The sequence below is a fragment of the Polistes fuscatus genome, unplaced genomic scaffold (genome assembly GCF_010416935.1).
Source record: "Polistes fuscatus isolate 324 unplaced genomic scaffold, CU_Pfus_HIC Scaffold2, whole genome shotgun sequence".
Classification (NCBI taxonomy): Eukaryota; Metazoa; Arthropoda; class Insecta; order Hymenoptera; family Vespidae; genus Polistes; species Polistes fuscatus.
In genome coordinates this window covers 13,557,613-13,578,585 of record NW_025113096.1, presented here as the reverse complement: position 1 = coordinate 13,578,585, position 20,973 = coordinate 13,557,613, and the positions used below count along the sequence as shown (strand labels likewise).

The window sequence follows — 20,973 nt, the reverse complement described above, 5'->3', positions numbered from 1 at the left end:
AATCTAAATCTCGGAGATGGCCTTTGCAAGTATTTTTTAATATCTTGGATTTAGCCGGGATAAATGTATGGGTGTTATATAAAGAAACTACGGGAGGAGAAATTACAAGACAGGAATTTCTATTTCAATTGGCAGAAGAACTTGCTATCGAATACCAACAAGAGTTCGGCAAAAAAAATCAACCAATACCCATCGCAAGTACAAGTACAGGTTCTCGTGAACGGAAAACATGTCAGATAAAGTATTGTAAAGATAATAAGACGAACAAAATCTGTCTAAAATGTAAAAAGTACGTATGCGGAAAATGTACAGTTGAAAAGCCCATTTGTAAAAAATGTGACGAAAACGAATAAAATGTAGATTATGTACTCTTGAATAAAAGAAAATATATTTTTATACTGGTAAGCTGGCCATTGGTCTGCATTCAATATTGAAAAATATAAGTTGTGAAAGACCGGTCATTTGACCAGCCGCGGTAGGAATAGGTATACGTGAAGTGTCGGTAGGAATAGTGTTAATAACGTATACATATATGTATATAAATTTTATTTTTTTATTTTTTAACGCATATCCTGATGATATATTAATCATTGTGAAAGAAACGAACTCCTCAAGCCCGTAAAAAGGGAGAGTAATAAAAACAATCTTTATAATATATTTATAATTAGTAAATTAAATAATCTCTTTCTCTATTATATATAATCTAAATATATTTATTTATTTATTTAAAATATATTTAGCTTCACAACCACGGATAGAACTTAGTTTACAATCTCCTAATAACAAATTTAACCTATCCTATTAATACTTTCTTTTCATTCGCTCGTGAATTAACAATTACTTCTCTAAGTGTCTCGTATGTGACTAAATATATTTCTAATCTAAATATATAATATATAAAAATATATATAATATATTAATAATTCTAAATAATTTACTCATATCTATATATATTTTTAAAAATCTAACAAAATTATAAAAATATCTATGTAATAATATTCTAAATGACATACATACTAATAGATATAAAAAAAAAACAAAGTAAATTATATAAAAATAAGTTTTCTTTTTAAATATTAAAAACTAAGAGCTCAACAAATAATATTGGAATTAATAAAATGTATATCGAGAATCAGCTTCCCACACGCTATACATATATTCGTTTACTAACCGATCAAGATTCTTTTGATCTTTTTTCGAATCTTAACTAGTTGAGACCACCACGAATGTCTTCGATGATGATGACCATAATCATAATCATCATCATTATCATCATCATCATTATCATCATAATCATCATCATCTTCGTTCTCGTCGTCCTCGTCGTCGTTGTTGTCGTCGTCGATTCATGGACAAGAATCATGGATTAGATTCGAAGCGCATCGAACGATTCACCGAAAGGTTTTCTACGAATGCGTCAGTGCTTTTAATCGGCCATATCTAACCGGTTTATCGGATGCATCCGGGCGACTTCTACGCAGTATCTACCAAGTCTCCGATGAAGAAGAAGATGAAGAGAAAGAGAGATGGAAATTTTACGTAAAATAAGCTTCGTTATTTGACATGAGAATCGTTTTCCTGTTTGCCAGTCTACCTCGAAAACTATCCGAACCGGTTCGATTACTCGACTTGTATGCAACTTGATAATAATACGAGTGAGATGAAAATTATTAAAAAAGAATATGAGAAAGAAAGATATATATATATGTATAGGGGGCGGGGGTTAGATTATTAGGGAGAAACTTTGATACGGACTCTTCAAACCATCCGGAATTTCTTCGATCGACGTGACCGCACTTAACAAGATTCTTCGAATTTTTCAACGATCGGAAAACATTTCTGGATTTGCTGCCTTTCCTCTTCCTCCCTCGTCCTTTTACTCTACCTCTCCTTTTATACTTCTCTCTCTCTCTCTCTCTCTCCTGCTCTTCCTTCCTTTTACTATATACCTCTCCTCCTCCTTCTACCCGTGATTCTTCTTGCTTCTCTCCTGCTGCTGCTGCTGCTGCGACATATTCACCATGAGATAAAAACTATCGAGTCTCTTCTTTTATTTATCGATATATGATATTTACAAAAAGAAGAATCGAGGAATGTGGGAATCGAGTCTTCGGCCAAACTGATTGCCATTTACTCGTAAGCAAATAAACGAGGTAATCTTGTTTTTTCTTCTTCTTCTTTTTCTTTTTAAAGTCGTATTTATGGTGATTGTTGATTTTTTTTCCGCCTCGCAATCTGGGGTTGACGGAATAATTAAAGAAAAGAGAAATTTCACATTCGTCCCGAATTATTTATTTTTTTTTTTATTTTTTTTTTACTTTCTTAAATTATTGCCAAAGATATTTGTTAAATCTTTCAATCATTTTCGTTCCTATTTTATAACGTCCTTTTGAGGAAAGTATTAAAACGTGAAAGTGTTTGAAATGCGACATAAGGAAAATATTAGAAATAAAAGTAACAGTTACTATAGATATTATGGTATCTTCTTATGAAAATGATTTCATAAGAAACATGTCATATCATATACCGTAATGAAATTTATTTCATCGTTAATTATTATTATTCTTTTTTTCCTTTTTCTTTTAATGAATTTTCAAGATATTTTTAAACACTTAGTAATATTATTATAAAACTTTTCTAGAAACATCCTTAAACGTGAGAGTATTAAACATCGTAAAAAATTGAAAAAAAAAACATATTTTTACAATAATAATATATAATAGAAAATTAACAAAAAAATTTATAAGTAATAAAAGTAAAATTTTCTATGACGTATTTTATAATGAAAATGATTTTATAAGGACCATATCGTATCTCTTATTAATATTCACGTATACAAATGACCTAACTTGTTGAAAGGTTTACAATTAGACTTTTTACCTAATGTAGAAAGATGAATGATGTGGCGTTGACCATGAAATTGAACGATTTACGTAGATAAGTGACGTTAACGCAATGTTATAAAGAGCAATAAAGAGATAAGGCAAGAGTGAAAGGGGGAAAAACATCGTTAATACGAAGTTTAACGTTTGTTGGAAGGTGTGAATATTCTTTAATCGTTAGCAATTATGTAGAATAACAAATAAGGATATTAAGGAGGGGAAGAAATTGCTAAAAATAGAATACTACAAATAACACTTATAGTCGCTTCGTTTCCAGTTCCATTCTATTCGAATCATGGACGTCGATGGTTTACTATCAAATCATCGTGTTTAATTTATTAAATAACGATTGAAGAAGTTAATCTATATCAAAAATTTGGTAAGTGATAACAAAAACTTGTATATTTTTTCTCGAAATAAGAGTCAATTTGACAGAAAAAATTTTTATTCCTATGTTAGGCTCATAACTTTTCTACTCTCCTACGCATATAAAATATATTAAAAAATTGGTTACAAATATGATTCATAAAGAATTAATCTTTTAAAGGAATTTGGTTAAAAATCCTATTGTTTTTTTTATACTAATTATTTTTTGTTCCAATTTCGTGACAATAAATATATATATATATATATATTTTAGATTAAATATTACTAGGAAAAGAGACGACTCATAATTTCCTAAAAGATGAAACTTGTTTCGAATAGTTTCACTCTTTGTTTCTCGAAAATGTCATGTAATTAAAGTAAACTAACAATAAGCCAAATAAACGATATTCTCACGGACAAAACCATCTATCTGATCCAGCAAGATTTTAATTTAAAAGTCTCGCACGTTTCCCTTTTTTCTGATTTCAACGAAATCACCTAAAGAATCAGCACTTTGTCGTTTTTCTTCGCCCGTGAGAATTACTTTCGCTACTTTCGATTTTACAAACAATTGAGTGATCTAATAATGACTCCGACTTTCTTCTTCCGTTCGTCCGTAAATCGTTCTATGTAGTATATATACATATACATATCTATCTACTTTCAGCTTTTACGACTACATAGTTTCAATTACAGCACATTTATTATACCACACACGACTGACCACTGTATACATACGAGATATATGATTAAGAGATGTACATATGAATGTACGATTAGGAAACTACCTGGAGCTTCTCTAATTGATTTTTTTTCTTCTTATGTTAGTGAAAGTTTATCGAATTATTTCAAATTGTACCACATTTTTTCAATTAAAAAAAATATCAATGCTAATTTAAAAAATTATTAAAATTCATAAGCCGAATTAAGTATAACTAAATATTAAAACGTTGAAATAATTTTCTTATTTATATTTCTGTGTGCTGATTCATAATGAAGACCAGATGATAATATTTGTTTCGCTTTAAAAATGAATTACTAGTCAAACAAAATAGAAACAAATGATTGGACTAAACAATGTACACAATTTCATTATAAAAATAATTATTAAAATATTGAAATTATCTTTTATTTATACTTTTGAATAATATTTTATTTGTAAAACGAATAGCAGTAAACAAATTTGTATAAAAATATTAGAAAGCAAACTTAAAATTAAATGCAGTTCTGATTTATAACCAATAATAATCAGCTGTGTAGTTAATGTCTTCTGAAATACTTCACCCTACGAGTAAGAAATTATTAAGGAACACTGTGCATGTTGCATCGAACTCTGATATATTCTTGGATATCCATCGATATACGAAGTTACGAGGTTGAAAACCCTTTCTGCTGGCCTTGCTTACCTCGACCACGTATCGTCTCAAGTTAATTAGCGAAGCTCGTAATTCCAGTTTTGATTAAAAAAAAAAAAAAAAAAAACAAAAAAAAAAGGAGAAACGAAAAAAAAACCTGAGAGAAGGAAAAAAGGAGGAACAAAATTAACGCTTTACTATCTCGCCTTTGAAAGAAGGTCGCCTCGATAGGACCCCAATGCATTTCTGTCTTCGTAATTTATGTTTCCACGCGGTAGGTGGATCCTCAATACAGTTATTCTTATTAAAAGAATCTTCTTGATCTTCTCTTTTTTTTCCTCCTTCTCTCTCTCTCTCTCTCTCTCTCTCTCTCTCTCTCTCCCTCCTTTTTTTTCTTTACAAATACAAAATCTTATCACGTATACGTATTCGTCGCATTTGATTTATTTTTATTGATCATATATTTAAATTAAACTTATTAATTCGATGAAACATTACATGTAACGAGATAATTACTAAATCAACTTAACTTTGTAATGAGAAAGATAAACTTTCGAATATGTTGCTAATTTAGTGACTGAAAAAGTACAAACTTAATGTAGTTAGTAGTTATGCTATATCAGTAGTAGTAATAGTGCTATATCAAATTTGGACAAAAATATTACATATATTCATTTTCTTTTCAGCCATTAAATTACAATCATACTATTATATTCGTTTGATTATTTCTACGTAAAAGTGATGAAATTAAGTTTTATAAATTTATCAACAATTTCGTTTTTTTTTCTTTTCCTAACACCATTGAATTAATCCAATTTTCACCGATGTTTAGAACTAACCCTTTGAGTGCTGAATACTTTTAGCTGAAATGTTTTGTAGGGACGGAATAATTTATTATTAATGCAACTATTTCCATTGATTGCTATTATTAACCAGATCTAATAATAAATTAATATTTAATAATTGAAGCTGTTGTTTCTTATATAAATTTCATTTGACAAAACTCAAAAACAATAATCAATACGCAAACCAACATTACATTATTTTACATTCATATTAACAAACGCATATATGCGTTCATAGCAGTCAAAGGGTTAAAAAAAAAAGAAAAAATTCAACTCTCGAATCACGAAAATAATTTTGTTGAGACGATCGGAATGGTGGAAAAGGATGATGTAGAAACATAAATAAATAAATAAAGAAAGAAAGAAAGAAAGAAAGAGAGGAAAGACTTCTTTCGTTTGTTTTAAAAGAGACACGCGCGTAAGAGTCGAACGAAGAGGACGTTACGATGGCGCGGGCCTGGTATTGAGGTGGTGCGTAGTCGTACGAGAATAAGCTAACTAACCAACTAACCACGAGACACACGTCAGTAGGACAGTGAAAGGCGGCGACCTAGACCAAGTCTGGAACTGCTGAGTGGCCGCGCGCGCACCCAACGCACGTGTCGACTCGCCACGTGCGTTTCTGGCTACCACGTTTCTCTCCTCTCTCTTTCTCTCTCTCTCTCTCTCTCTCTCTCTCTCTTTCATTCTCTTACTCCTTTTTTTCTTTTTTTTCTGTCTTTCGATCGATCCTCTTTATTTTCTATTTTCTCCTTTTTCTTTCTTTCTTGTTTTTTTATTTTTTTTCCATCGAAAAACATTTTTAGAAAGTTTATCCTAATTTTGTGTCATTTTCAATTATCGATTAAAGGAGAAGAAGAAGGAGTATCGTTGATCATTGAATTATTTGGATTAGTTTACAATTAATTTCAAATTAATATTGTTTTATTTTTTATTTTTGTCGATATATTATATGTATTATTAGATCGTCACAAAAGGTTTGTTTTTTCTTTTTTTTTTTTTTTACCTTTTTGTTGTTGTTGTTGTTATACCTTACATGCATAATATTTTGTTATTTTGTGTTAATTTTATTGAATATATTATACGGTCTATTTTGTTCTATTAACTTTTTTCTATACTATTCAGTATAGAATACTTCTTTCAGTATAGAATACACCTCTCCAACGAGCATAAATCTGAAATTGTTTGATCGATACTTTACGAGATATCAATCACTACAACCATTCCCCAAAAAAATAATGGATTTCTTTTTCCCCAACCTAATATTTTATTACTATTCAGTATATTATTCAGTAAAATAATCTTCTAAAGTAAACAAATAAAATTTTGAGACGATCTAAAATATAGTCGATTAAATTCAACCTCTTTTTTACTATACACTATTTACCATACTATAGTATTACTAAATATATATTTAATAATGATTTTTAAATTATAAATATATATATTACATAATATATTATTATAATATCAAATTAAATGATTGCGTCAGTAAATTGGCTGACATAGCTTTATATCTATGATCTTGAATGAAAGACCAACAGAGTGAGAGAGCAATAGAGAGAAAAAAAGCGAGAGTGAGAAAGTTATTTCATGTCTCCTTTTTAGTAAGACACAACATACAAGTTTAGAAGATCGATCGTAATCGAGGAACGAGCTATGTTTCTAAGAGAAACAAGGATCGAGACGATGATCAGGCCAAGTTTCTATCTTAAAGTCTATCGACGTCTTTATCCTCATCATACACACATAAACTCACCGACACAAAAATATAAATACATGTGTATATACTTATATATATATTTCTATAAGTACGTATGTGTGTGTGTTGTCCACTACGTGTGGGCACTTTACCAACGGTTACGAGACATTCGAGTCCCCATTCAAGCCTACAGTCAACATACCGCGACAATTTATTACCGGAAATTTCTTCTCCTTCCTCCTCCTTTTCCCCTTTCTCTTCCATCCCTCCTTCCTCTCCCTCACACCTGATCTCACCTAGAAGCCTAAGCAATCTTACGTTAACTCGAGATCCAAGACTAGAGAGAAAGAGAGAAAGAGAAATCTTACTGTAAAATCCCCTTCGATTACTAGCAATAAAAACAAGATCTGATTCGATACTTATGCGAGTACATAAATGATAGTAATTAATAGGTTGATATTATCTACGAGGTATAAACGGAATGCGTTTTGTGGTAATCGTATTATTATTAGATTGGTCAATAGATGATTTTTTTATCGATTACTTGTGATATTATCGTAATATTATTGAGTCGATATACTGGGTGGGTAAGAAATTGTTAAAGTGATTAGAAAAAATTTAATTACTCCTTTACGAAACTTTTTAGATTAATTTCAATAGAGATTGTATGGAAGTTTCTAAGCCTATATATTTGCAGTGTGGAAAAAAATTATTTAATTAATTTTTTAAATATAAAATCTTTTCGTTCATCTTGTATTATTATAAAATATATATATACTTTTTTCTCATACCATAGTATAGAAAAATCCAATAAAATCTTTACAAGGAAAAGTAGTAATTCTTAAAAAAAGATCTCTCTTTAAAATTTCACCATCATTTACTATATTAAAGAAAAACATGATGTTTTTGTTTATAGCTAGCGCATAGAAAAATAAAAAACTGAAATAAAACGATTAGAAAATACTTCGATCATAAAAAGCAAAGATAATTCTTAAGGAAAGATGTTTCTTTAGAATTTCACCATCAGATATTATACTTACCACCATTTTCTTTTTCTTTCTTTTTCTATCGCATCGAGTTCGCTCTCGATTTCGTTCTGACCGTAGCCTGGATACGAATCCACGTTTCGATCCACTTTAACGAGCGGGAAGTAATCGATTGCAAGCCTTGCGGCTCTCTACCTTTCTGCCTCTTGCAGAAGCAAAAGACTTGCGACCTTGTTCGAACATCCCAACGATCGTTCTTGCTTCTAACGATCTCGGACGATTCGACGAAAGTAAAATTCTTCGAAAGCAGCACGCTCATCTTATTAAATAATTTCTATCGGAACATCAAACGAGGTGTAGAGAAGCGAGGAATTTTAAAATAATATACTAAGGAAGATTAGTATAAATAATTATAATTAATATTAGAGTATTATTTTATTATTGAATTTTTATTCAATTGGCACGGTTGATTAATTATTTTAAATTAATTTTCCATCCCCCTTTTATATAATTTGAAAGTCACACGGTAAATTTACTTATGCTACAAAATGGTATAATTATGCTATTACTTATAAAAAATTACTTATTAATATTAAAATATTTTTCAAAACCATAATAATCCTGATAAACAATACTAATAACGTTTTACTGACAAAAAGGACATTATTGACCAATTCAAAGTTATATTATTATATTATATTACCTTTTTAAGTATAGTAAAAAGCTATTTATAGTATTAATAATATTTACATAATTATACTACTATTTTCTCATATTATTTGCTTATAGACCAATTATAATATAGACCAAACCGATACAATTAATTTCATTACAAAGTATAAAAAAAAACCAAGTATAAAATGGAATTCGCAATATCTTTCGATGTATTGATGAAAATTATCGAGAGTCTGTTTCTCTATTTCTGCCGAGGACAAGAAGCACGCGTTTCTCGAGGTGTTAATAAACATACGATCTCGGGTCAATGGCGCATAGAAATGGCGTCACATCATAAAAGCATCGATATTCTTGAACGATCTTTCGGAGGTCAGTTACCACTGACGATTTATGCGTGCATATACATATACGAATACATATATACGAACATATATGAGTATGCAAGTATATACGTACATATCTACGTATGTACCTATGCGTTGTGATTAGGCCATTAACGACGCTGTAAAATCCATTTGCCAACGTTCACATCCTCTTCCGGAACTTTGTTATACAGTGGCCGCATGTCTACGCGTATGCAAACGAGACATAAACATACGGTTCTTTGGCCTCGAGTTTCTCTCATGGGATCCCTTTTTAGCTTGCATTCTTCGAAATTCAATCGCATTCTTTTCTTCTACCACACGTATTTAGTAATTTTTATTACACTTTTTACAATAATCGAACGATACAATTTTTATATTTTGCATCACAAATTTGAACGTAAATTTATCGATTATATGTATTAGGTTTTATTTCAGTTTTATTGGAGATACTTTGAATTTAGTATTCTGAAATATAAATTATACAATATATATATAGTATTTTATTGAGTGGATCAATAATATCACAATTTTCAATAAAATGTATTGAGATTATTACAATATTTAAAAATATTGTAATAATTATTTTATATTTATACTGTATAATTCAATCAATATGCTACGTAAAATTTTCTTATTATATTGAAAATATAATAATACAATAATAACATTATTAAATTTTTCAACATTGAACTCTATCGATTGCAGTAATAATAATAATAATATAATTGTTTATATTATCATATAATATAGTATTTAAAAATACCCTAATAAAATATTAAAACAAAAGCGATGTGATTAAAATTAGTATAAATTTGCTTCTAAATCATAAATATTAATTGAATATTATTTTTGTGTAGAAAGTTGTGTTAAGTATTTAACGTGATTCGAAGTAAAGGATTTGAGATCTCGTCTCGTCGATTGTGTCGACCGGTTTTAAGTCGTAGGAAACGAAGGCGAACGTAATGGCGAAAGTGACGAATCTTATTTCGCGGTCACCCGCTGTGTGTGTGTGTGTGTGTGCTTACAAGTAAATCGGCTCTCTCGCACGTCTAGTATCTCTCTTTCTCTCTCTCTCTCTCATAGGCTCATACTCGTTGTCAGTGTCAGTGAAAACCGCATTGACGAGATAGTAGTCAGTGCGATGGAACGTAAGGGAAATGAGGAAAGTCGGGCACGGACGAAAGTGAGAGGACTCACGTCTACAAGGTGTCTCGTGAACTTTCTTATTCACTCACGTAGACGATCCTCTCACGAACTAATCGAATCGTATTAGTGAAAGATCCTTCATTGACCGCAAACCTAAATCAATTTTTACGATCGTGCCCATTCTCTTTCGTAAATGAACGATAAATATAAAACAAAATTCTACGTTATACATTAACCGCAAACCTTGAACGAGAAGATGATGTATAGCATCGAAATTCTATTGGCTTACGTTAGACAATTATTTCCGAATGTTTAGAATTTATAAATAAAATGATAATTTATAAATAAATGATATTTTCTAATGTAGTATTGTATTCAGTTAGTTCCAATTAATAATATTGAACAATATTACAGCGTTGTGTATTTAGATATAAAATAACTAAAAATTATAATTGACAATCAACCTTAGATGTTCCAATTTAGGTATATCACTAAAATGCAAAATAAAATGTATGCTAATTCTATTAAAATGAATTGCAAATAAAGAAGGCAACAAATACTTCGAAGCTTTCGATAATTATAATATTTATATAGTATACATATATAAATATATATATATAGACATCGTGACGATTAGTTTGAAAAATGAACGGACAAGTTAGTATTTATACTTAGAACATTATATTATCTAAACGATTATGTTAAAGGTTTATGAATAGTCATGGTAGACCAACGCGGACGTTATATACGATTTTCTAGACTATCGTGACTCGTAGGTTAATACACGTCCCCCTTTGTTCGCAAAGTCTCGATTATCACGAGTCATGCACGATTCGATCAGGATCGAGGTAGATCCGATCAATTCTTTCGAAAAGTTCACGGAGCTAGATTCGTTTGAGAGAAGTTAAAAGTATCCTTCTTTACTAACTTTAAAGAAAAAAAAGATATCGTGACCTAGTTTAACAAAAGGGAATAAAAATAATTATTTGTAAAAATGTGAAAAGAAAAAATATTTAGACAAAAAAGAAAAAAAAATTGCAAATACAATAACTTGAGAAACGTAACAAAATATAACAATATATTTGTCTAAACATAAATACGAGTGGTTTCATTAATTGTGTTTAAAAACCTTTCGTTCTTGCATCATTTCCCTGTGAGAACGGCATAATTATTATTGTTGTTAGTAATAGTAATTGCTATAGTATTAGTGATGGTGAACGTAATAGTAGTTTTATTTCTTTCTTCGCGAACACATTAAAATTCTTTTTCGAGTTAGATAATAAAAACAAGTAATAACTTCAAAAAATCAGAAATATCAGAGTCTAGCCTGAAATAATATATTATAACGATTTTTACATAGATCGACTCGATCGAGAAGGTATCCTAGCAAGAGAGACGATTGCTGCGAGAAAGAGGAAAAGGAAGAACGAAGAAGAAGAAGGAGAAAAAGAAAAAGGAAGAAGAAAAGAAAGCGTAGACAATGGCGGGTGAGGACAGACAGATTCTGGCCAATGGGACCGTCGAGGCTCTCACGATAATACCAGCAAAGATGGCCAATGGAAATGGCCTTATCTGTAGCAAGCATAACAACAATGGCTCGATACCAAATGGAAAGCAACATGAGAACGGAGCAGCCGAGAATGGGAAGCTGATCGTGCCTGACGAAAAATCTAGCAGCCTTCACACGGAATTCGATGATACTGACGTTTCCTGTGGTTGGGGTCCATTTAGACCTCGATGGTTGCAATACTTTTCTACGAAGCAGGCCTTCTTGGTTATCTTTTGCATTACCTGGGTCAGTACCGATATTTCAATATTTCTTCAATTTATCATGTAATCAAACAACACTACATTTAATTTATTCGATATTCATTTAGCATTCATATGAATTATATATTGGAAGTTAAACATTTTAAAACACAAATGAAGTTTCTTTTATCGTACTATTGAAGAAGTTTCATTAAAAAGTCAGCAAAAAAATAATGAGAAAAAAGATAAAGATACTCTCATAAATTTCCATAGATTCGGAAGGACATAATTATATTTTTTGTTTATAGGTGCTTCAAGGCATGTACTACACATATTTCGTCTCAGTGATCACAACGATCGAAAAGCTCTTCCAAATCCAATCGAAAACGACGGGTATCATAATGTCTGCGACTGAGATCGGCCAGATCGGTTCGTCCCTTCTCTTAACGTATTACTGCGGCCAAGGTCACCGGCCTAAGTGGATCGCCTGGGGCATGATTCTCTTTGCCGTGAGCTCCTTCACCTGCTCGATGCCTCATTTCATCTATGGTGAACAGCTGATCCAACAAAACGAGATGCTTTTCAGCGGCGTCGGACCTACTGGCGAATTGGGTGGACATAACAATACTGATCCAGTCCCAGCAAATCTCTGCAAGTTGCGTGTACGATCAGAGAACCATACACTCGACGAGTACGTTTAATATTGTGCAATCACTATATACCAAATAATTATTCCTTATTTTTCTTTAGTGTTTACCTGAATAAAATATTTCACTATTATTTTAATTGAACCTATCAAACTAATATATTTGATATATGTATGTATACATTATTACAGAACAGGCATCAATAGAATCACTAAATATAATCTTATTGTTTACATCGTAGGTTGACCTTAGGTACAACAGCACCACACGGTGATTCGATCGCATATTGCGAAGGTGACTTTCTAACGGAACAAAGAATACAAAGTAAAATAACGACGGTAGTCATGGCAATATTTTTCGTCTCTTTGCTCGGTGTTGGAATGGGTCAAACAGCCGTTTACACTCTTGGCATACCATACATCGACGATAACGTTGCCAGCAGAGAAAGTCCCTTGTATTTCGGTAAGAAATTTCTTCTTATATTTTTTTTCTTTCTCGAAGAAAAATAATCTATTATTATAACACAAATGCATACATATGTCATACGACTAATCTGATAAAATCGGCAAATATATTTTTTGCTAAATTTTTAACCATTTCATTTTAATGTTTCTCTTTTGATAGCAATCACGATTGGTGTTAGGATTCTAGGACCAGCGTTAGGCTTTATCCTTGGATCACTTTGCACGATGCTTTATGCGGATCTATCCGCAAATCCACAAATCACGCCTATCGATCCAAGATGGGTTGGTGCGTGGTGGCTCGGTAAGTTTTCAAAATATATAAAACCATTCAAATAACTTTGATCCAATCATAATTATATTACGAGTAATATTTTCACATTAAATCTTTTACCAATATAATAATAATCATCACAATTATAATAATAATAATTCTGTTAAAAACGACACATTTTCTTCCGAAGAACAAGAAGAAGAAAAAAACCAAACGGACAATACTAAAAATTCGACGGCCTTTAAATTTTGCGAAATATATTTGTAAATATGCAACATACGAACATAAATATATATATGTATGTATGTATATGTAAATACGTATACCCGTTTGCCACTGACTTTCCTTAGTATTATTAGGATATCAAGCGTTTTATTGTGCCACACGTTTTTGAGAGCGCCGGCGTAAAAATAATTCGCGAAGTTTGGTACAGGGCCGTAATATAAACGTTTAAATAAATGAGAAACAAAATGGTACCTAATTATCGAAAAAAATTCGACGCGCTTGTTCGTTTAACATAATAAAAAGGAAAAAGAAGGGAAAAAATTGATTGGACAAAATCGTACGTCGGTTAAAAAAACAAAAATACAACTTTTTTATACGTGATTTCTATATGTGCATAATTATATATATAATTTTTTTCCCACTTTTTTTCTTTCTTAATTTTATTCGCAATATACTAAACGATGATTCATGGCGGATTTAATTGGCAAATCAGTGGCTAGATTAAAAATAATATGTATATATTTTTTGTTTGTAACCGAAAATTCTCCGCGGTAAAAATGCATCGAGCGTGAATAATTGTGACGTAAAGTGTTCCTCTTTTATTTTAAAGGTCTGGTGCTGATATCCGCGATGCTGATGTTGGTCAGCATAGGAATGTTCGCCTTTCCTACGCATTTGCCGACGAACAGAACACCGCCGAAACAAGCGGATGCCAAAAAACCTAGTCTAAGAGGTAAGTCCTGGTTAATCTTGAGAGGAAAAAGGAATAGGAGTTTGAAGTGGGGTTGAAAGAGAAAGAGAGAGAGAAAAAGAAAGAGAGATCAGCGATCGTCCGTATAATCGACGAGGCGTACATTTCACCATCCAGAAGATGAAGAAAGAAAGAAATAAAGAAAGAATAAAAAAGAGAGAGAGAGAGAGACTCGTTCGACCGTCTTAATCCTTTAGTAGTTGGCCATTAAATTTTTCTTACCTTTTAAAGGTCGGCGCACCGATAAAAAACTTGGAAGGATATAAAAATGTCGCCTTTCTCTCTCTTTCTCTCTTTTTCTCTCTTTCTCTCTCTCTCTCTCTCTCTTTCTCTCTTTTGAGCCCATGGAAATGGAAAGATTTTAATCGACTATCTTTTTTTATACCTGTCCAATCTGGCAAAAGGCTTTAACCGAAAATCTTCTCTAGTAGTTTAATAGACGTCATTTTTTGATTTACAACGTAGCACGAACGTGATTTGGTTTATCGATATTAAAGATATCATATGATTTAAATAGGTGTTGTGTTTCGGTGATATTAAAATTGAAAATAATGATAGGCCTCGGCAAATGATGATTATTATATATTGTTATTATTATTATTATTATTATTATTATTATTATTATTATTATTATCATCATTCTCATCAAAAAAAGAAACGTAGAAAAGGGAAAAATATTGCTTGTATTTTTTGTTGGGTGTTATTGAAAAAAAGTCACGAATTCTTGAATGAGAAAAGGAAAGAAGAAGAGAAAGAGAGGGAAAAGAGGAAGAAGAAGGAGAAGGAGAAGGAGAACGACGATGACGACGACGACGACGACGAAAATCCTCTCGGTAAAATTTCGCATCAGGCTCAGCCCATTTCGGCAGCCGGACCTCGAAGGCTAACGAGAATGCAAATAAAAAGCGGAGACAATGTGGTGCTCTTCGCAAGTTAATCGGCGCTTCCAGCGTGCTGAGTTTCGCCCACGGCTAAGATAATGAGTCCTCGCATAAGAATATTTATATCGCGGCACGATCGTGCAACAAATAGCCACTCTCTTTGCAAAAGGAGCAAAGGTTAAAATATCGTGATGCAAGAAAAACAAAAAAGCTTTTTCTATTGCTTCTTCTTCTTCTCCTTCTTTTATTTCTTTTACTTCCTCTCCACCCCGATTAAACGCGTCGAACGAATGATAGGTATTATACTTCGAAAATTAGTAATTTGATATTTGATAGCCATTGAACAAATATGGCTTCTTTCGAATAAACTTCAAGTACCGTTGTACTATTTGATCTTGGTGATTGAAAGAAAAAAAGAGAAAAATTATTTATAAGATACGCAAGATGTAAATAAATTGTCGCATAAAATACTTTCTACGCTTGCCGCATAATTATTTTTACATCAAATTCGATTCGCTAAAGATTATTTTTAAATCACATATTATATATATTTGTAAATCGAATTTGCTTTTTTTTTCTCTTCTTCTTCTTCTTCTTCTTGTTTTCTTTTTCCTAAAAATTATTTTTAAACAAAACCCTAAATCCTTTCGACATTAATTTTATAAATAAATAAATAAAGAAAGAAAGAAAGAGAAGGAAAAGAAGAATAACAGAAAGAAACAGAGAAAAAAGAAGATTCGTCTCTGTGAGAATTTTTCGGTAGACCTAATAAATCACAATGGAAGACATGACACGAAGACTCGCGAGTCACGTCAAAAGACAAGAATGAAAGAGAGAGAGAGAGAGAGAGAGAGAGAAAGAGAGAGAGAGAGAGAGAAAATGAAAGAGCATAGGCGTGTTCGATCGAGCGAACGAAACGAAAAGGTGCCCGGACGTCGTAGGTACATACATAACGTCGTGGGGCAGGAAGGACGCGAGGAAAGAATGCCGTCGGCTCGTCCCTTGTGCGCAATCCTCCGAGTTGTGCAGCTCTTTCTCGCTTATTCGCTTATTCGCTTATTCGCGCGCGCGCACGCGGGTGCTCACGCGTGATTGCGCGCTCGCGCGCACTCGAGCGTGCGTGCATTAACGCTAATGACCGACCGACTCGTGCACGAGTGCACGAGGTGGGGCAAGTTCACGGTCACGCGTCGTGCGTCGAGCGCACACATACGTACACACATATTTGCACGTGCACAGGTACATCTACAAAGTAAATCCACGCGCCTCTACCACTTCTCAACCTCCCCCTTCAAATTCACCCTATTCGACTTTCATCAAGATTTTTCGTTCGTTTATTCATTCGTCATATAAATCGATTCTAATAATAAAATTCTCATTTATCGAAATTTATTGATAATTTTGTTGGTTTTCGATAACCCTTTATTCTATAAAACTGTTAAATCAGCACCTATCAATTGTCATTTTTTCTAAGAGATTGTGTCAAATTTAAAGCAACCTTAAATTAGATGTCTAATTTTATAATTTAGAATAGCTTAATATACTGTATTCGAGAAAATACATCTTGTTGAAGGTAATTCGCAAATTTGCAATCCTTATAAGTATCAATTCAGACTACATCAAAGTTCGTCCCTGTAGTATCACCGTGAACTATGTTTCCAATCTAATCTTTGATTACAGTAATACATCAATACTGTCTCATTGTCAGTTGTCGTAAAATCACTTAGGAATAGTAGACTTGCAAATAAATTCAAAATCTATGAAAATGAACGTTTTTGTTCTTTAACAATCATCAAAGGAAAAATATTATATAGTTGATAAATAATGACATAAAACTTAACGAATCGTTTAACGATCACCCTATATATTTACTATACCTATAGCAGGGTTGTCGCGGTAATACGTGGAGCTCGATGTTGGTCACGTTTGTCTACTTAGGGTCTATGTACGGGACGTTTCTATGCGGGGTTGCCACGACTCTATGCTGCCTTTTCTGGAAGGCTAGAAGAAGCCTCTTAGCCGCGTCGTTTCCTACGTACTACGCGTCTACGTACATATATCCTTTCAGTCTTTCTATCGAAATAAATTTCTTCTAATCTCCAACGAATCAAAACTACAATAGTTTTTGTTCGTCAAAAAATATGGCCATTAAATTCGTCTTTGTCTTTAATTTATTTTATTTTATGTTAATTATTTTTCTTGACAAATATAGTACATTTATTTACAGATTTTCCAAAGGCAGTTAAAAGGCTCCTTAAGAACGACATCCTGATGTTCAGGACAGCTAGCAGCGTGCTGCACATCCTGCCAATCGCAGGACTTTACACATTCTTACCAAAGTACCTCGAGAGCCAATTTCGCTTGCCAGCTCATCATGCTAACATGATATCAGGTAATAATCAATAGCTACGTATCAAATGTAACATTTAATCGGTTTTTAAATTCTCACATGGTAATATTTTCTTTTGACAGGTGTCGGTGGTATTCTAGTAATGGGCATCGGTATTATAATCAGTGGAGTATTCATTCTGAGAGCGAAACCAAACGCTAGGTTCGTTGCAGCATGGATAGCTTTTACAGCAGTCGTTTATGCTATTGGTATGGCCGTATTGATGTTCGTTGGTTGCCCGATGGACGACTTTGCTGGTCTTATCTCGCACTCTGATGGGTAAGAAATGAAATAGCAATAATCATTATTATCATAACCATTATCGTCATTATCCTCTTTGATGAGATTTATTCGTATCATAGTAAGAAATAATTTTCATTCATGCATGATCACTGTTTTCTCAGAATCTCGAGCTTCGAGCCAACCTGTGAAGCTACCTGCGACTGCGATCGAAACAAGTTCAGCCCGATCTGTGGCGCGGATGGTAAAACGTACTTCTCCGCGTGTCATGCTGGCTGCTCGAATTACACGATAGCGGACGGTAAAGTGGAATCGGTATGTAAAGATTTCCCTCTCCCTCTCGCTCTCTCTCTCTCTTTCTCTATCTTTCAAAGAGATATGTATACGTAAATGTATACTTATATTTATACATAATTACACATATCGATTCGAGAAGTTTATTTTAAATTGTCTCCCCGAGGAAAAATATCTGATAATAATAAGAAGATAAAATAAGAAGAATTTTATATCGTAATAAAATATTAACGAGATCCCATTAACGTAATCCCGTTCGCTATTTTGTTCTTTCTCTCTGTGTGTCTTAATTTTTTCTTTTTTATTATTATTCTTCTTCTTCTTCTTCTCTTCCAGTTTTTTAACTGCCAGTGCATCGGGCAAAATTTAACGATGCCGGAAATAACGACGAGCACAGCGACGATTGGTTATTGCCCATTGGAGTGCAGTAACTTTTGGGTCTACATGATTCTCTTCTCGGTGTTCGTTTTTATACACTCGACGAGCGAGGTTGGTTCCATGTTACTGATATTACGTTGCGTGGATCCACGGGACAAGGCCATGGCCCTGGGTCTCATACAATTTGCTATTGGCTTGTTTGGTAATTATATTTTATGTCCGTATATATTCTCTTACTTTTTCTCTAACGTTATCCTTCCTTTCTTCCTTCTTTCTTTCCTTCTTTCTTCCTTTTCTTTCCTACTCATTCCTCGGGTAAGAATACTATTACTACTACTCGCATGATTTCGCAATTACGCGCTTCACGTTTTATGGACGCTGGGAAACAACTTACTACGCTACTTTCTATACGTCTGGCCTCGCGACGTTACCCGTTATTACGCAAATCCAAAGACGTATACCAGATTTTTTTTCTTTCATTCCCACGTGCTTGCAATACCTCCAAAGGATTTATCATTATTATCTCAAGGAATCTTTTAATCGATCGGTTCGATAAATCATTGACTATCTGTTACATTGTTAACTAAGAGTATCTGTAAATTCTTAAAATTTTCATTCTTGTTTTCATCTATTAGAATAAACACAGTATTTCAATATAAAAATATGAATTTATTATGACCGTTACTTTCTCAAAGAATTTTTTTATTAATTCATTCGATAAATCATAAATTCTAGAAAATTGAATATCTTTTGATTAGTTAGAATGAACAGAATATATTTATTGAAAAATATTAAATTTTTTATAAAAATATTGTTTATCAGATTACATTGATAAATCACTTATTACTTATTACATTAATACCTAACAATATTCGTATGATATTCTTCAAAATTGCATAACTTTTGATCCGTTACATACAACATAAACAGAATATTTGAATAAATAATTGTAATCAATTTGTTATCACAGAGAAAATGTATATGTATTATTCATTTGATTACACAGGTAATGTACCATGCCCAATCGTATACGGTGCTGTTGTGGATTCAGCATGTCTCGTGTGGGAATACGCTTGTGGTGAACGAGGTGCCTGCTGGCTCTACGACTCAAATGTCTTCAGGATGTTTTATCACGGTACGCGAATATCTTTACATTCAATCATTATAACTTGTGAAATAATTTTCTTGAAACTAAAGAAAAATGCAACAGAAAAATATAAATATTTAAAGATACTCAATACGCATATAACTATGCATAAACAATATCAATTAGATCAATACAAATATAATAGCGATTTTTGTGTGATAATAAATTTGACATTAATTAAAATTAACAAACAATTTCTATATACTCGAATAACTCTAAGATTTTCAATTTGCAACAGGCACGACTGGTGGAATCCTAATATTGGCTTTCGTCGTGGACTTAGTTGTGTGGTACAAAGCTGGTAGTATTAGTTTCGTTGAGGAACAAGAATGTGAGGATGGCACAGCCGAAGAAATGGCCACTTTAAAGTCTCAGGACGCTCAAAACGTTGATAATGATTATCTGTGAAGAATATACATACATATATATATATATTCAAAGACCTATATATATATATATATATATATATATATTTATAGATACATATATATGGCTAAACATATGTATATAGTTTTGAAACGATGTACATAAAAGGGTACGCAAGTCGTTCTTGTATGAAGGTGTTGTTCAACCCTTAAAACACAGACGAAGTCGGTGTGTGATTGAAGTGAATTCGCGACTGTCGTCCTTCGACCTGTCCTACTTGACAACGGATTATTCTAGTCTTTCATCAGAAAGGACGCAAGTCAGCGAGAAGAAAAATAAAGAGAGAAAGAGAAAGAGAGAGAAGGAAATCCTCAAATTCTCTTTCTGAAGAAAAAGAAGAAGAAGAAAAGAAGAAGAAAAAGAAGCAAACCTCTCCGAGATGAACCCGGTCAACGATTCTCGACCAACGATTCCGATAATCTTCCTTTATCTTCTTTTCTGTTCTTTTTGTCTTTTTTTATTATTTTCTTATTATTTTTTTTACAAACGTAAAAAAGAAAAAGGAGAACGAATCTAAGAAAAGGAATAGTGTTGCGTAGATCGTAAAAATGATTTTATTATCCTGCAACTTTGTATCTTCTCTTGCCAGAAGATAATCCGCCATCTTTGATAATAGAAAGTAAAAGAAATGAAGTCTCGATGAACGAGAATTTGTATATAAATAATATATACGAACGATTAATTCTATTATGCAGGATGTATTAACACATTGTTGACCAATAATTATCTATTATCTACATTTATTTTTATAATTGAATGAAAATTGTTATTAAAATATTAAATATTCAT

The 20,973-nt window shown here is 32.3% G+C and overlaps 1 protein-coding gene across 8 annotated transcripts in view; it reads left to right on the top strand.

Annotated features, from left to right (window-relative positions):
- The window catches only part of LOC122516782 (solute carrier organic anion transporter family member 74D), an 89,829-nt gene extending 69,369 nt beyond the window's left edge, over positions 1 to 20,460 (top strand). For all 8 annotated transcript variants that reach the window (XM_043634901.1, XM_043634902.1, XM_043634895.1 and 5 more), the window contains 11 exons: positions 11,683 to 12,117; positions 12,380 to 12,762; positions 12,960 to 13,180; positions 13,343 to 13,483; positions 14,289 to 14,411; positions 17,538 to 17,702; positions 17,783 to 17,978; positions 18,104 to 18,254; positions 18,570 to 18,813; positions 19,618 to 19,746; positions 19,997 to 20,460. In XM_043634901.1, the coding sequence (XP_043490836.1) occupies positions 11,803 to 12,117; positions 12,380 to 12,762; positions 12,960 to 13,180; positions 13,343 to 13,483; positions 14,289 to 14,411; positions 17,538 to 17,702; positions 17,783 to 17,978; positions 18,104 to 18,254; positions 18,570 to 18,813; positions 19,618 to 19,746; positions 19,997 to 20,166 (2,238 nt within the window). In that variant the 5' untranslated portion in view covers positions 11,683 to 11,802 and the 3' untranslated portion in view covers positions 20,167 to 20,460. The remainder of the gene's footprint in view (positions 1 to 11,682; positions 12,118 to 12,379; positions 12,763 to 12,959; positions 13,181 to 13,342; positions 13,484 to 14,288; positions 14,412 to 17,537; positions 17,703 to 17,782; positions 17,979 to 18,103; positions 18,255 to 18,569; positions 18,814 to 19,617; positions 19,747 to 19,996) is intronic.
- The last annotated feature ends 513 nt before the right edge of the window (positions 20,461 to 20,973 follow it).